Genomic DNA, 17025 nt, shown 5'->3' on the forward strand with positions numbered 1-17025 from the left:
CAATCACTTTGGATTTCAAAATCGAAAAAGTAAGGTGCACGAAGAATTGGAGGATGGGAAAAGAAATTCTCAATCAATGTGGCCCAGGTGAAATTTAGCCCATAGTGAGCCTCTCCCAGGCCCAAACCCAAGCCCAGGCCCAGGACCAAGAGATGAATTGGCGGGAGTATGAGAGAGTGAGAGTACTCCAATGAAGAAACTTATAGTATATATCAGTGACAGTGACACAGTAGTTGAGAGTTGAACGGCTTCGATTTCGAACTTTTTGTCTTCTCTTCCTCCTTCATTCACATTCACCACCACCATGGATACCACACTCTCCGTTCTCAAGGTAAACCCTATTATATCATTCAACCCCATTCTTTCTTATTTTTTTTTATAAAAATGTAGATAAATTATTGCATAAACTTTCCAATTTCATTTTCATTATGCCTTTTTATTTCTCGATGCAAAACTTAGATACCCTTTTTTTAGTTTCCACTTTACTAGGTGGGTTTTCAAAAAAGTTTCATTTTTGTTAGGTTTTTAGGGATTTTTTAATGTATAATGGAAAAGTTGTTATTTTGCCCCATTAATAATGTACTGGAACATCAAACAGACACGTTGACACAGTAAAAAATTGAAGAAAAAAATGAATTAATTGAATGTAATCACATGTGTCAGTGTCACATTTATGTCGGACAACGACATGTCTGACACCAGACATGTCTTCCATCAGAAGTGTTGGTGCTACATCGAATTTGAGTATTTGAATGCTATGAGATTGATCAATGCTGATATGTTTGTAACTTGTATTATTCAGGATTACTTCGGGTTTTTGAGTTTTCGACCTTATCAAAGAGAGGTTATTGAGAAAATTATTGAGAAAAGGGATTGCTTGGTAGTCATGGCTACTGGTAGTGGAAAGTCTTTGTGGTAAAATACTTCATAACTCCCTGTGTTTTTCTTGTTTTTGATGCTAATTGCTTAAACCGGAGAGTTGAAACTTGAAAAAGCTAAACTATGTTTCCAAAATATGTGTTCATTTTAACTTACTAATTAGAAAATGTGTGACTCTTGAAATGAACCATTGTGATGGAGAGAAGATGATACTAGTTAAGGGTGATGCATTTTTGGAAATAATGAAAAAAAAATTGGACATTTTCATCGTTTCCCAAAAATGCACACAATTGTTCACTTCAAGAGTCTTCACACAAATTTTAAGAAATGAAACTAGAAAATATTTTTACAAAGTAAACGGGGCCTAACCTATATTTTTTGTTTTCATTTTGAGCAGTTATCAAGTACCTCCATTGGTTGTGAAAAAGACTGGGATAGTTGTGAGCCCTTTAATATCATTGATGCAAGATCAGGTGAATTAATCCATTCTTCCTTATGGATAGTTCTTTTTGTTTTCATTTCTATGGTTTGTATATTTTTTATCTAGCTTGAAATAGTGTGACTATCTAATATGGAATAAATGGGAAAACAGGTAATGGCTTTAAAACAGCGAGGTATCAAAGCTGAATATCTTTCAAGCGCTCAGAAGGATTACACTGTTCAGAGTAAAGCCGAGCGTGGTCAATTTGACATTCTGTTCATGACTCCTGAGAAGGCATGCACAATTCCTACCAGGTATGCTATGAAATGAAGTTATGCATAAGCTTCTTCTGTATAGTTTATCACCTTATCTTGAGTGGATAATTACAAATAATATAGCTTAACGGTAGAGCGAAGTGTCAGTAATTACTCTAAATGGTTAAGAAGCTGCAAAATCATATCAGACTAAAGTAGAATTGTTTTCCTTATTTTATCAATAAATGCTCTTTTTGCAAAGAAATGAGGGACCATGGTGCTTTGAGTTTATTAGTTGTTGGAGCTGAAGTTTTTAAACCAGGAGGTTATCGTGCATGAATATCCTTTCTTGTTTTCCTGTTTTTGTTCATCCCTTTTGACACATGCACATAGACGTGTGTATTCTACAATGACATAATGACATTTCTGTTGATGTATGAATCCAATGATTAACTATAATTACTAGTTGGTTGTATCTTTTCAGGATTAGATCATTGATCTTAGTCCACACTCTGCATTGTTTAATTATGATCTGCTGTTAAACTTATGTCATTTATGCAGTTTCTGGTCCAACTTGCTAAAAGAAGGAATTAGTCTTTTTGCCGTTGATGAAGCACATTGTATATCGGAATGGGGGCATGACTTTAGGGTGGAATACAAGCAGTTAGACAAGTTACGTGGTGTTCTGTTAGACGTTCCTTATGTTGGTCTAACTGCAACTGCTACTGAAAAGTAAGGATTTTTTGTTTTGGATGTTAGTGAAGTATATCATTAGCTGTTTTCTATAATAGTTTTGTCCACATTATGTGCCTACTTTATATATATTTACTCTACAACTGATTTTTATTGGTTTGAACACTGACATCGTGACATGATGGATACTGTTTGACATTTAAGTTGTATTTTCCATCCTTCAATTGAGATGATCCTATGGGTGGATTACTAGGGCAGAAACTTATTTTGAAATTTCAAATACAAATGAACAAGTGAGGATTAATTTAGCTAAGTTAAGAATGTAGGGTTCTGATATCCATTGGTTTAATTTATTGAGAGAAACACTCCTTCTCTCGGATGCTTTGTCTTTTTTGTTAAACTCTTTTCAGAGGATAGGGTTAGGCAGCTCTAGGTCTTGTTCTAAGATACTTTTGACTTAAATCTTTACTGATAAAAAATTCCAGTAGTATATCCCCTGTACTCTACACTGTTGGTTGTTGCTTTCTATTTCTCCTTGACAACATTTCATTAAGGGAAAGTGATGTCCATTGCTTGTGTGCTAACTCCATTCCATGTATTACTATAAGAAAGAATTAGATACATTGATATTTCTACATTCAAAATTTGTTCAATGAATTTATGTGATGCCTTTTCTAGTTACATTGCAGTGCTTCATGATTTTTTTTCATTAATAATATTTTGTAACTATATTTAGTGAATTAGAATAATGAGATAAACTTTATACTTGTACCATATTGCCAGGGTTCGGTTTGACATCACCAATTCCCTGAAGATGAATAATCCTTACGTTGTAGTTGGTTCATTTGATCGCCCAAATCTTTTTTATGGTGTCAAGCAATTTAACCGTGGACAATCTTTTATTGATGAGCTTGTGGAGGAAGTTTCAAAAGAAGTTGCTAATGGTTGTTCAACTATAATTTACTGCACAACAATCAAAGATGTAGAACAGGTAATGCACTAGATATGTTACAGGTGAAACCCAAAAGAGTGTTACCATGCTGTCGTATCACTGTCCACTTGTGTTAATATTTTATTGATATGATATTTTTTTTATATAGATTTACAAGTCACTTACGGAAGTAGGTATTAATGCTGGAATGTACCATGGCCAAATGGATGGAAAATCACGAGAGGAGTCTCATAGGTGAGTGTTTTGTCTTGTATATTTTAAGAATATGAATTCAAGTTTTGCCTTTAATCATTGTGGGTGCAGAGCATGCTCCTTCCTCCTCTCTCTCTCTTGTTGAAGATGCTTGATGCATTTTAAGCTTAACCGACTATATGTTAATTTCTTGCAGATTATTTGTTAGAGATGAAATGCAAATCATGGTGGCCACAATTGCCTTTGGCATGGGCATAGATAAACCTAATATAAGAAAAGTGATTCACTATGGCTGCCCAAAAAATCTAGAGTCTTACTACCAGGAAAGTGGTCGATGTGGTAGAGATGGTATAGCTTCTGTTTGTTGGCTTTACTACACAAGAAGTGACTTTGCAAAGGGAGATTTTTATGCTGCAGACTTAAAATCGGTATACATATTTGTATTTAGGAAAAAAGATGTTTGGTTGATGAATTTTGTGGTTGTGAGCTTTGAACTTGCTAAACCCCATATGCATATTTTCCTTGTACGAGTTGTCCCTATTGTCTTAATTATGCTTTTGGGTCTCCAATATACCAGGAAAACCAAAAAAGAGCTGTGATGGAGTCATTGCTGGCTGCCCAACAATATTGTTTGTCGGCAACTTGCAGAAGAAAGTTCTTGCTTGAACACTTTGGGGAAAAAATTTCAGCTGAAAGATGTGGTAAGCCTTTCACTTAGATCCTTAAATTCTACTGTACTGTTATAAAATAAGAACTTAAGCTTATATTATAACCTTATGTTATTTTGTTGGCTTTATAGAATTAAAGTTAACTTGAAGCCCTCTATAAATATATCAACTAATTTTTAGAGTTGACAAAATCCAGTAGTAATATTACCTGGGATAAAAGCTTATCTTTTTCGATTTACTCTATGTTTCAGTTTCTTTTAAATCTTGTTTGTAGGGAACTGTGATAACTGCAAAGTCTCGAAGCAGCAGCGTGACTTGTCAAGAGAAGCATTTCTTCTAATGGCTTGCATTCATTCATGCAACGGCAGATGGGGCCTTAATATGCCGATTGATATCCTGCGTGGTTCTCGAGTAAGTTGTTCAAAATTAAAACTAGGAAATTTTTCAGTATCTCTTTTAAATGTAATTTGCTTGATTTTTAGTTCTGTTTTGGTGGCATTAGTTTCTTGCACTTTTCATTATGCACTCTCCATTTGTATATTAGCATATTATCGTTCTGTTTCATTCTCAAAGAAAAACCTCTTACATTATTCATTATATAGTATATTCTTTATTTCTTATGTCATCTTTTCTTTGGGTTGGATTTTACTCTCCATTTAAATGTAATGTTGCACTAAAGAATTCACGAAAGAGAAATCACCATGGAAATTTATATTTCATCCACCGATAGAAGTTCTATTTCACTTGGTACAGGAGGATACTTTCCCCTTACTATATATATTTATTTATATGAGGAATGCTAGCAACACTCACTTTTCAACACTCTCTCTAGCACTCACTCTTTTATTGGATGAAATCAATGTATGTCCCACCACTGTGTGGGTTCAATTTTCAAAGTGTAGACCCACAATGATTTAAACCAATAAGAGAGTGAGTATTAGAGAGGGTGTTCAAAAGAGAGTGTTGTTAACATTACTCGATTTATATAATAACCTGCCAAGTGAAGTTGCTCAAAACTCATACTTGATGACTTAATTTCGGAAATGATCCTCTGAAAACATTACAATATAATGAAACTATAAATCATATTTAAATGGAGAGTTAAATTATTCCACCTGCACAAAAAGTCTGTCTTAGCTCATAATCACATGATATGGGGTGCAAAAAACTATAAATCCTATTTCCGGTTATTCTCTTAATGTCAGTTGAAGAAGAAGAGCTTATTGATTTACATGTGGCATTGTATATGACCATATTCAAATCCTTAACAAATAGATCTTTTATCTAGTGGATGTACATTAAAAGCATAGTCAGATGTGGCATTGTAGGTTACTGCTTTGTCATGCTAGTTGATGTACACTAGAAGTGTAAGTATCACTAGGGTTTTTAATTTAGGTTTTCGTTCAACCTTGATTGTTGCCTTTAAATTTACTCATTTACCTTCCAACTGTTGATAGTTTTATTTATTTGTGGTTTGTAGGCAAAGAAAATAATGGATGCTCAGTATGACAAGCTTCCACTTCATGGACTTGGTAAAACATACCAAGCAAATTGGTGGAAAGCACTCGGACATCAATTAATTTCCCTAGGTATTTTAAATTGAAATAATTTACTTAGTTGCAGTTATAGCTTATGGTCAAACTGTTCCTTCAATTGATGATCTTGCTATGCTTAGTTGAACTCTGTTGAGCAATTGCATTTACTACTGCATTCTAAATAATCTCTTAATTTGCTTCATAATTTGAACTATTAAGTGCATGTTTGTTCAACACTCGAAATGGATTTCCGTACAAGCAAAAAAAAAAAAAAAAACCTTTTTGAAGCAAACACCTCAGAAATAGAGAATGTCTATTATGCTGTTGGGGGAACCAGAAATCTAAAACAAACAGTGCTTAATTTTTGGATATCACCATTGTGAAGCCCAGATGGTTTTGTTAGCTTGAGATAATGAAATCATGCTTCCCACTTTCTATTCAACCTTGTAGTTGAAGACTTGAAGTTTTATTTCCTTGTTCACTGTTTGTTAGTCATTTTATATGGTCTTGAGCATGATGTAAAAGTAGCATAGTACACAAATTACTTCCTGATTTTAGAAACTACTCCCTCCGGGTCTCATGAATAAGCAAAAAAAGAAAACTAACTTCACACCCCTTAAGAAAAGTAGTTAGTGTCATTTAATTTTCTCAATAATAAAAAATTATTTTTTCCAATTTGAAAAAAGTCTTAATCAATTGAAGGTTAATTTAGGAATAACAGCATTAACTAATATATTGAAGTAGTTAACATTTGCTTATATTTAAGACCATCAAAGAGAACTTTTTTTGTTGCTTATATTTGAGACTGGAGGGAAGTAATGCATGAGATTGGAAGCGCTATGTTACAATAGTGAGAACCATGGATGAAATAGTTTCTGTTTTTCTGCTAGACCCTTTTATATTCATCTTTCCTCCTTTGATTTCCATTTATTCCAATGAGAGAATAAGTTGCCTTCTTACTACTGTCAAGCAGAATTTCTTAAAAAAAAAACTGTCAAGCAGAATTTTTTACCTTTTTTTTTTTTTGAATAAGCTAAATTAGCCCACCCAAATTGACACCAGAGAGAATTGAGCCTAAGACCTCGAGGAGGAGCATACTCCCAGATCCCAAGCCAATACGAAGAATTTTTTACCTTGTTGCAGTATCAACATATGATCTATATACTAAGAAAAAAAAGTTTGAAAAGAATAATAATTAGCGTATTTTTAAATGCAATCAGTTATTCAAGCATATATATTGTTATTTATTTGGTAAATTAAGTGTAATTCTTGCTGCAGCAGATTTACTTATGCCATACTTCGCAATTTACACATAATATCTATATTTTATACAGTAAATTTAATTTCAAGCAAATTGTGAGATCAAACTATGATTTTCTCCTAATGGTTAACAGGTTATTTGAAGGAGGTTGTCCGTGACACATTCAGACTTATAAGGTAGGCCGTACATCACAGCAATTTTTTGAAGCCTTTTTACTTCATTGCTGTTATTAGTTTTCCAATGTCAAAACCCATCTACTATATGTGCCTTTAGTTTCATTGTATATGTAATGTTTCGTAACCAAAACTACAATCCAACATAAACCTTGTTCTTTCATGAACCAGTGTCAGTTCAAAAGGAGAGAAATTTTTGGCCTCTTGTAGACCAGACTATCAACCTCCTTTGGTTTTGCCATTGGTTGGTGAGCTTGAAGAGGAGGAAAATAGAAGCAGAGAAGAAATCAAAATTTTGCCCACTTCAGAATCAGAAGGTTTCTCGGAGGTTGTAATGAAGTAGTGTTGTGTTTTTTCAACTCCTTTTCTCCTCAATGAAGCTTGGGAGAGTATAATTGTATGGGCTACATGAGTTTTGGCCTACCACTGATCAATTACTAATAACCATTGATATATTATGGAATAATAACGTTTAATTATTATTATTATTATTTATAATATATCTACGGTTATTCGAAGTGGGTCCACGGTGGACCAAAACTCATGCAATCCATGCGATGCACAATCGTAAAGCGTCTTGAATAAGTAGACACCTGTCATATTGTTTTCATTTATTTTGTTTTTAAGAAACATTAGTCATATGTATTTGTTTCCAAAAACACTGGCATTGTTAATCTAAATCTGTGTTGTACTTCTCTACTCAGGCTGAGGGACAGCTCTACCAAATGCTTTTAGAAGAAAGATTAAAGCTTGCAAAAAGTGTCGGAACAGCTCCGTAAGTTTTATTTTATCTTTTAACTCTTTCAAAAGAGCCAGTCCTACTTAAAGTTTCTTTGATCCATAATTTCTTCATGAAGCCATTATACCTTGGTAGATATGCTCTATGTGGTGATCAAACAATCAAAAAAATTGCTTTGACCAGACCATCTTCAAAAGCAAGGCTAGCACTCATTGATGGTGTGAATCAGGTACACTGAAGTTATAGGGTTTTCGATAAAGAGGGAAGAGAAAGAATAAAGAACTGAATAAAGAACGTGGTTTTCTATTGATTGATGATTATTATTCTGATGATACAAAAAGACTATGCAATAACCCATATTTATGCTAATACAATTCTACATAATTAAATAAGGAAACAAATCATGATAGTAACCAAGGAAGATGGAAACTAATCTTAATATGTCTTGATATAACTGCAGCAACAAAAAAAAATGTATCTCATCATTTTTGTCATTTGAAACACTAAAAGCTCTGAATCATTTTGTACAGCACCTAGTAACAAGATACGGAGAGTATTTTATTCAAGCTATCGAGAAACTATCACGAGAATTAAACCTATCGTTGGATGGTGTACCAAGCATTCAAACTAGTGAGGTACGGAAAGTATCTCCGATAGTTACCAACAAATCAACGAAGTTGTCAGGAGCGAAGTTTGATGCATGGAAAATGTGGCATGAAGAAGGTCTTTCTCTTCAGAAGATTGCTGTATGTCATACTAATCTGTTGTGACTATTAAATTTCTATGGTTTAAATGTTTTGATGTATAACTTCTTTCTTTTCCTCCCTTGTTTGTAATCTCAGAACTTTCCTGGTAGATCAGCTCCTATACAAGAACAAACTGTTGCTCAGTATCTTATGGATGCTGCCCAAGAAGGATTACCGTTTGATTGGCCTAGATTCTGTGAGGCGATAGGGCTGAAACAAGATTACATATCAGCTATTCAGGCTGCTATTGTAAAAGTTGGATCTGCCGATAAGTTGAAGCCAATAAAAAATGAATTGCCAGAAGAAGTGAGTATAAATCTCTGGCCTTAAATGATTTTAGTACATCTCTTGATCATTGATTTGCAAATATGGCCAATGCATTTCAATCTACAGCTCTGCCCTCCTTGGTGACAACTTTCTGTTTTTGGATATATTATTCGATGAGGTTGAGATTGAATAATTTTTTATGGTGCAGATAACATATCCGCACATCAAGGCTTACTTGACAATGCGAACCTGTGGAATATCCTTAGAAAGCATTCAATCTGAAGGTCACCAGTCTGTGAAAGATGGTGAAGCTGTAAACAATGCATCAAATTTGTCAGAGCCTCCTTTAGAAACACGCAACCTGGAAAGTCATATTGAAGCTGACATTTCTACGGAAAGCACGATGGAAATTGATGAAGTAGCATCTTCTGGACCTGTGAATGGTTGCCAGGTACAGAAGCTTCCATTATCCTGTGAGGAGGAATTCACAAGCAAACGTCTGAAAATCAGCGAAACAGAGGAAGTGAATTTAATTAAGTTGAAAGCTACAGAGAGTTCTGTTGTAGAGTGGCTGAAGAACCATGATGAAGGGGTTAGTGAGAACTTTTTGTTTATATTTCAGATTAAAAGCTTTATGATATCTGTTTATATCCTTTGTTTTGTGGTTATAAAATGTGTGGTTAATTGGTTTCAGGCTACTTTGACTGATATGTTGGAGCACTTCAATGGATCCAATGAAGATTCCATTGTTGAACTGCTAAATTCCCTTGAGAGTGACTTTTTGATATATAAGAAAGGTAATATGTACAGGGCTATGTAAAGAACTTGATCCATAGGGCTTGCTTTAACCATACTTTGTAGAAAGTGCTGTTTTCAGTAGTCTCTTGCATTGTCACTGAAATGTTTGGTGAACTATGAGTTTAAATGATTATTACTTAACCAGAGTTTTGAAGTAAGAGAGCAACTTTTTTTGTTGCTGATCAGTGCCCTAAGTAAGAAATTTCTTTATAAATTGGCTTACTTTTTTTACTGAACTTAATTTGATTTGCTTAAGCTCTCAATTGCCTCTTTTTTGGAGGTAATAGCACTGCAAGGATTTAATTTCTCCAATCTCTTAGAAATTAAAGTTCAACATTGTAATTTCTCCAATCTATTTTTTGTAATTTTTAAGTATTTAAGTCAAATATATTCTATGGTCCTTAAGTTAGAGGTTGATAACAAATTAAATCTTCGAGTTTTTTTTTTATTTTTTTATACCAAGATGTTCCATTTAGTCGATATATGTTTGCATCATTAGCATTTTAACCATAATGACACAATCCATAAAATAAAGCATATATGGGTGATAAAGATATGATGTGGCAATAACGTCGGGTTTAAGGATCTTATGTGTCTAGACTTTTATTTTACTTGTAGGAAAATGCTAACTAATGCTTCTAGAGCACTAGTTAAGAAAACAAGTATAATTAAATAATTAAAAGTATAGAAAATATTGTTTTCAATACTAAATTTACATTCTATCCAAAAAAAAAGTGCAAGTCTAAAATTTTTTGTTTTCTTAATTAGTGACCGAATCAGCATGACTTTTACATCATCCCACTGAATATCCTCTATTCTCCTCTAGAATTGTTGCAATTTATTTCTCTCTTTGTCCAATGTTGAAAGTTTGTGACATGTTTGACCAAAACATAACATTGTTTTTGGGTTACTACCAAAACATCACATTTAGAATTACGTGAATCTTGACTTGCTCAAAAGTTAGGTATTTAACGGACATATAAACTTTTTTGTAACGAAGTTTGGTTTAAAGGCTAACAATACAAAAATTTATAGACTAAAAAGAACTAACTCGATAAAAATAAAATAAGGATAAAAATAAAATAAGAAAAAATCCCCTAAAAAAATATAATAATAAACACTTGATCTTAAATTTATTACAACTGTTCATCGAAAATAATTGTAACAGTACACATGTGTTTCATGATAATATCAATGCTTTTGTGTAAGTTTTTTTCAAGAGGAATGATTTTACGTATGTTATAGTCTATAAATGCATTTTCATTTATATTTAGGAAATCATTAAAGAGCCAGATACTTGCTTTATAACCATTTTTAAGACTCTTATTAAAAAATAAATAAAGGAAATATAAATGACTTAAATGAATAACTCTTGGCCAAAAAGCAACAAATAGAAGAAAAATTATGTTTGCATATATGGTTTTAGGCATGGTCATGAAAATGAAGGAAATGTGTGTATATTCGCCAAAGCTACAGTTAGATTAAACATTCTCCCACCAATGTTAAAACAAGCAGGGGGGACAAGGTTATCTCAGTCAAAATGTTAATCTCTATGTAAAGCATCTTCAAGATCAAGATCAACCCCTATACTATTTTTCAAAACACTGCGAGAATGTAGATGTGTTTTACACTTGCACTGGAGCTCCATGAATCTCTCAACATCAAAATTCTGTTTCTTACAAAGCTTCCTCTGCCTTCTAAGAAAAAGCCTCTTCAACAAGTCTTGATAAGTAGGGTCTCTTGAAGTGAATAGAAAGTAAGCGTAGCCTGTAACTAACCCGGTTGTGGTAACAAAAAACGCAATAGGTTCCATTACGTCCCATGAAAATTCCCAGAATGTTAGCCGGAAGAAGAGGCCGACAGTGATTACACCAAATCCTAGTCCAGACCAAAGGACGCGTCGCACCTGTTTATGTGCCAACAAATCAATTTCCTTTTTCTTTTCTTGTAGTTTCATTAACTCCTCCCTCATAGGATCATTGTCAGAAGTCAGTGCCAGTGGAACGGCTCTTCGAATCAAATCCACCACCTAACACAAAAAATAGCCAAACAAACAGAACCAGTGAATTTAGAAACATGCACACATTAAAACATTGCAGTCTATAACAGCAACAGAATTGTGGTCAGGCAAATAAGATTCTATCCAAACAATGTCTAGGACTTAACAGAGAGTATATATTGAACAGCTGTACTAGACCAGGCAGCTACCTTGCAAATACATGTTAGACTACTAACCGAACATACCATAAAGAAATAAATGTAGTTTTGAAGATTAAAGCAGCCACATAGGTGCAAAATGTGGGGGAATGGATTCTCTCAATTGTAATTTAACACGAGGATAAAGTGACATCTAGCACCATTCAAATTCACTTTATCAGTTTATCTTAATGTCTCATGTGTTACATTCATGAATGGTGAAAGATGACACTTTACCTTCTCATGTGTAAATTACACATGAGTGAATTCATTTCATCAGTATAAAGTAATGCTCTGAAATTTCAAAACCAAAAACCAGACTCGAGAGTATGATAATGTGTGGTTGATAGATGAAACGGCTGACGTTGAGCGTGCGAAGAACGCAAGAAGGAAGAACGACACAAAAAGTTTGTAGATGTCATATAGTACTTTCATTCTCCTCAACACAATAAAACATATTCAAGCTTGTCAAATAAAAATTTCCACTGAATTAACCAGGAAACATTACGTGTTTCGAAACTGGATCCACTCTACTATGTATAATTAGTAATTACCATGAAAGATATAAGGTTGGCCGCTTTGAAATTCCATATGAATATTCAAACCAAATTCCTGTATATTTGTCATTGATGAAAAAATAAAAGCTGAAAACAGAATGACTCCTGTATATTAATCATTGATGAAAAAATAAAAGGTGAAAACAGAATGACTCCTGTATATTAATCATGGAGTTAAACCAAAGGGTTATTGATGAAATTATCACAGGTTCAAACCTTTTTCGTGTATAGACGTCCAAACTCTTTTTACACAATGTCCTACATGATGCAACTATTGATTTGTTTAAGGTTGAAAAACCTCAAACATGTTTGGTCCCAATGTCAATTCAATTGCTACAATAATATATCCTAACTCAAAAAGGAATGTGAAACATAAGGGCCATAATGGACCCTCTCACATGAAAAGCATGAAAGGAAACAATAAATTGATATCTACTATAGTTATTATGAGAAATAGACTTAGATCTTGTAATTGTTTTCATGAGCCCCACAAGAACAAATTCTATTCATATTCCAAATAAACAAACAAACAAAATTCATTCTATTCATATTCCAAACAAACAAAATTCTAACTAGAGAACAAAACAATGAAAAAATGACTATTGAAACAAGTAAAGCTCACCTTATCAGGATGCAGATAAACCTTATCCCTAAATAGTAGAACAACCCCAGCATCATCAAGAACCTTAGCAAATTTTGCAGCCTCATCTTGATTCCTAGCAATACCACTACTCTGACAAGCTTGAAGAAGTTCAAAATAGGAAATAATTTCTTTCCCTCCCATACCAAGTTCCATCTTAAGTGTTTCAACATTCACCAATCTCATAAGCTTCTTAGCCTCAGAAGATGATATAGTATTTTCTCTCTCATTATTATTACCATTACCACCATCACCAACCACATTTGAAGAAGAAGAAGATGATGATGATAAACCCCTTTTCATTTGGTTCAACATAACTGAAAAATATCCAAACCCTTTTCCCCTTCTATCACCACCACCACCATGTGTCACTGTAACAACACTCCTTAAACCTAACAATGGTGAACCAAAAGATTGAACCTTTTCATCAAAACCATGTGTTAGATTAACAATGGAAGAAACCCTTTTTGTGAATGATCTAAAACCTGCACCAGAAGAACAACACCACCTACCCCACATTTTTTTAACACACAAAAATGATAAAAAAAAATAAAAATAAAAATAAAAAATAGAAACTTTATGTGAAATGGTTAAGAACAGAGAAAATCAACACTGACCCAGTAATGTAATGAGGGTGAAAATCACATATATCAAAAAGGAAAAAGAAAGAAGGAAAATTCGTTTGTGGTGTTTTTATAGCAATAGAAAACTAAAAGAGAGAGAAAAGGAGAAGAAGGGTGGAGGAAAGAGAATGGGGGGTTAACGGTGACGGAGTTTTTTTTTGTGCCGTTAGTTTATAGTTTTTTTTTTTTTCTTTTCTTTTGCACCGGTTTTCAATCCACTAATAACGGGCGACTAATTCGACTCATGCGTAGAGACATGCACACTAGTCAAGCATCTTTATAATTGAATCTAGTATTGTCCAAATACATCCTTGAATGAGTTCCTTGTCATTGGAGCCCAAACAACTTATTCGTTAATTTATAGTTTAGTTAGTGGGGGTTAGTGGGGCACTATCTATGCATGCCAATATGTCATTAATGGTAGTTAACGGCTTTGTAATTAACGGGGATACTCCGTGTTAAGCACGTGGGTGGGTCCCTTCTAGGGATTGAATTGAATTGACCACCCACGTCGACTACGCGAAAATACTACACCGCCTGCTCCTTTTATGTGGTCTTTTTTGTTGTCTCGTTTGGTCTCATGTCCCACGTGTAAAGGCTTAATAACATTCTCTACTAATCTTTTAAGACAATAGTAAATCATGTGTTTTTGTATCCAACATCTACATTGCAGTAATTATATTAAAATAATTAAATTTTAAAGGATTAGATATATGAGTCGGTTATGTTGTATATTCATCATTTTATCCATTTTTAATAGTCTTCCTTTTAAGTTTGGGGCTCTCACATCAAGTTGAAGTAGAGCTTTAATACCAATTGTTGAGAAGTTTGGGAAACATCTCGAAAGCAACAAGTGTCAATGTTTTTGGAGTGTTAGAGTGTGTAGGTGAGAAATAGGAAGATGCGTAAAGATTTTTGTCTTATTTGACACGCTGCAATTTAGGTGATGTGGAGTCTTAGAAATTAAAGAATCTTTAAAAAAAAAATGAGGTAAAGGAAGCAGAAGAGTTAGTGAAGGATATTAAGGTGTTATCTTAACATTGGACATTGAGTGGACTTAAGATTCCATCTTTTTTGTTTCATGAGTGGCGTTGGAATCTAAAGGATTGTCTCGTGAGGTAGTTTTGGTTCTAGGAGAGATTTTTAGAGGGTGGGGGTCGTTTTGGTCCTTGTCATGTCTCTTGCAGAAATAACATAATCAGTTCTTTAAATTAGCACATTTATAATTAGTTATGGATGTATAGTAATGAGATGATGATGATGTTGATGGTTGTTATTTCTTAAATTTTTTCTGTAATTTTTTATGAATATTGTAGAAGATGATGAAAAAAGTGGAAGGAAGATGAAGAAAAAAAAAATTGTCATTTAACAGCCAAAACAAACGGAGAGGATAATTGACTAACGTTTAACAATTTTATGGGGGTTTTGAAGTTTCTTAAAAATCAGGAGGATTTTTTATAAAAGTCACGATTTTATGGTGGTTTTTGCCTATTGACTCAAACATTTTCTCATTTAGTCAACACAAGAAAATGTTCCCATTCTTTTTTTTTTGAGGGGAACCTATTCTCATTCTTTTGACATGGTAGTAGTTGAGTATTGTTTTTCTTCTTTAAGCTTTATCTTAGTTTTATTTTAAAGTTGTGTTATTTGAACATCCATTTAGATGATAACTTTTGTGATAACCAAAATTTTGCAAAGAAAATGATGTTTTGGCACAAAAGTCAAAGCAATAGAGAGAGAAAGTAAAAACATAATATGAGTGTGAGAAAGAAAATTGTCACAAAAATTATAAAAAATAGTTGTTCAAATATCATTTCTCCTTATTTAATTCTAGCAAAAGCATTATCCTAGTTGGTTTGTAAAGGTCAGACTCAGAGGTGGGAATATGTCACGATGGTCGACTGGATCCTATAGTCTAGTTTCCATACCATGTTAGGCCTTTTCTTAGATAGATAAAGCTAAAGTTTTTTTTTTTTTTTTATTTAACTAAAAAAATATGCTACTAGCCATAAAAAAAATCTTTTTAGATCCACGAAGTCGATTTATTTAAATAAATATTAATAGTGTTTTTTTACTATTATTATATTGAATTGTATTTTATATTAAATTATGAATTTGTCGTCTTTTTCATTGAGATGTTTATTAGTGTACATTGATTTGTTTCACATATTTAAATGTAGTATTATTTAAAAATTAGAATTGACATATGATCATATATAGTTAAATTTTGTAAAATATCATATTAAATATTAAAATGGAGTTTAATATCTTTAGTTTATTAGCTCATTAGTCTGTTTAAATATAGATTTATTTTTTTGAAAGAAGTCTATTTAAATATAGATGAAATCATGAAATTACTTATTTAAATACTTTATATGGTTGTTTATGTGTAATTGTATCTAGATTGTTTTTGGTGTGAGATGCTCTCTTGTTTTGGCATTGCTAACTTGCCTTTGTACAAATTTTGGATGCTCATCTCTCACGTCTTGTGCGAGGTGAAACACTTATTTTTGTTAGTAATATATTTTATTTTGGTTTGTTTAAAAAAATATGAAATAAACCTCTAAACATACTAACATGTCATGTTAGACTTTCGAAAGACTAGACTTAGAGTCTTAGACCTTAAATATTTTGTCAAACTAGATTTATGCCCTTACAAAGTTTAACTCAACACAACCTGTTTCCACTCCTATGTAAGGGGTATTAGTTTAATTTATTTATCATAAAAAAATGTATGCATTTTTAGTCAAAGAGACCAAAAGCATATACTAATTTTTATTAAATTATCTTTATAATTGTTGATATGCATTGTCATTATCATAATCGTAAAATGAAAAATAATAACTCGAGAGATAAACACGGTAATAATTAGGTGGTGCAGTTAGAAGCGAAAAAAAATCAATTAAAACTATTTTAAAAATTGAAACAATGCTCTTTTTTGACATTTTTTTAAAGGGTTAATTAAGTAAATGGTCCTTATAAATATTCAGAATTTTGTTTTTAATCCCTACAAAATAAAATCATACTTTTTAGTCCCTATAAAATTTTCCATCAACATTTTTTGCCCCTATAAAATTTTCCATCAGCATTTTTAATCCCTAAAATGCTTAAAAAGTGTGATTTTATTTTGTAGGGACTAAAAATAAAACTGTGAATATTTATAGGGATTAAAAACTTAATTAACCTTTTTTTAAAATGCGATAAATATTATGAAAAAGAGTGATTACTTGCTCAATTTTTTTTTTAAGCAAATTTTTTTATAAATAAAAGTAAAATGATCCGGGGCATTAGACCTGACCCAGGTACAACCAAAACGGGGATACAACATGATAATACAGACCATGCAATCAACCTTAGTCAATCCTAACAAAACTAACACAAACACACGGATGCAACTAAGCGAACCCGCGTACGAGCACGCAACCAGATTA

General features: G+C 32.8%; 2 protein-coding genes across 2 annotated transcripts; one reads left to right on the plus strand and one right to left on the minus strand.

Annotated features, from left to right (window-relative positions):
- Positions 1-17: 17 nt before the first annotated feature.
- LOC25489175 (probable ATP-dependent DNA helicase RecQ) lies at positions 18-9791 on the plus strand. Its single transcript, XM_013605055.3, has 19 exons — positions 18-331; positions 803-915; positions 1277-1352; positions 1472-1614; positions 2116-2286; positions 3031-3238; positions 3348-3433; positions 3588-3819; positions 3969-4092; positions 4334-4470; positions 5540-5648; positions 6989-7031; positions 7200-7356; positions 7733-7803; positions 7903-7996; positions 8298-8513; positions 8610-8819; positions 8989-9372; positions 9475-9791. The coding sequence occupies exons 1-19, from the start codon at positions 305-307 to the stop codon at positions 9598-9600; spliced, it is 2727 nt and encodes a 908-aa protein (XP_013460509.1). The 5' UTR covers positions 18-304; the 3' UTR covers positions 9601-9791.
- Positions 9792-10963: 1172 nt separating this feature from the next.
- LOC25489176 (calcium uniporter protein 5, mitochondrial) lies at positions 10964-13789 on the minus strand. Its single transcript, XM_013605056.3, has 2 exons — positions 12954-13789; positions 10964-11607 (listed from the first exon to the last, which is right to left on the minus strand). Exons 1-2 carry the CDS (start codon positions 13488-13490, stop codon positions 11122-11124), a joined length of 1023 nt encoding a protein of 340 aa, XP_013460510.1. The 5' UTR covers positions 13491-13789; the 3' UTR covers positions 10964-11121.
- Positions 13790-17025: the final 3236 nt, after the last annotated feature.

Source organism: Medicago truncatula, chromosome 3 (assembly GCF_003473485.1).
Source record: "Medicago truncatula cultivar Jemalong A17 chromosome 3, MtrunA17r5.0-ANR, whole genome shotgun sequence".
In the NCBI taxonomy this organism is placed as follows: Eukaryota; Viridiplantae; Streptophyta; class Magnoliopsida; order Fabales; family Fabaceae; genus Medicago; species Medicago truncatula.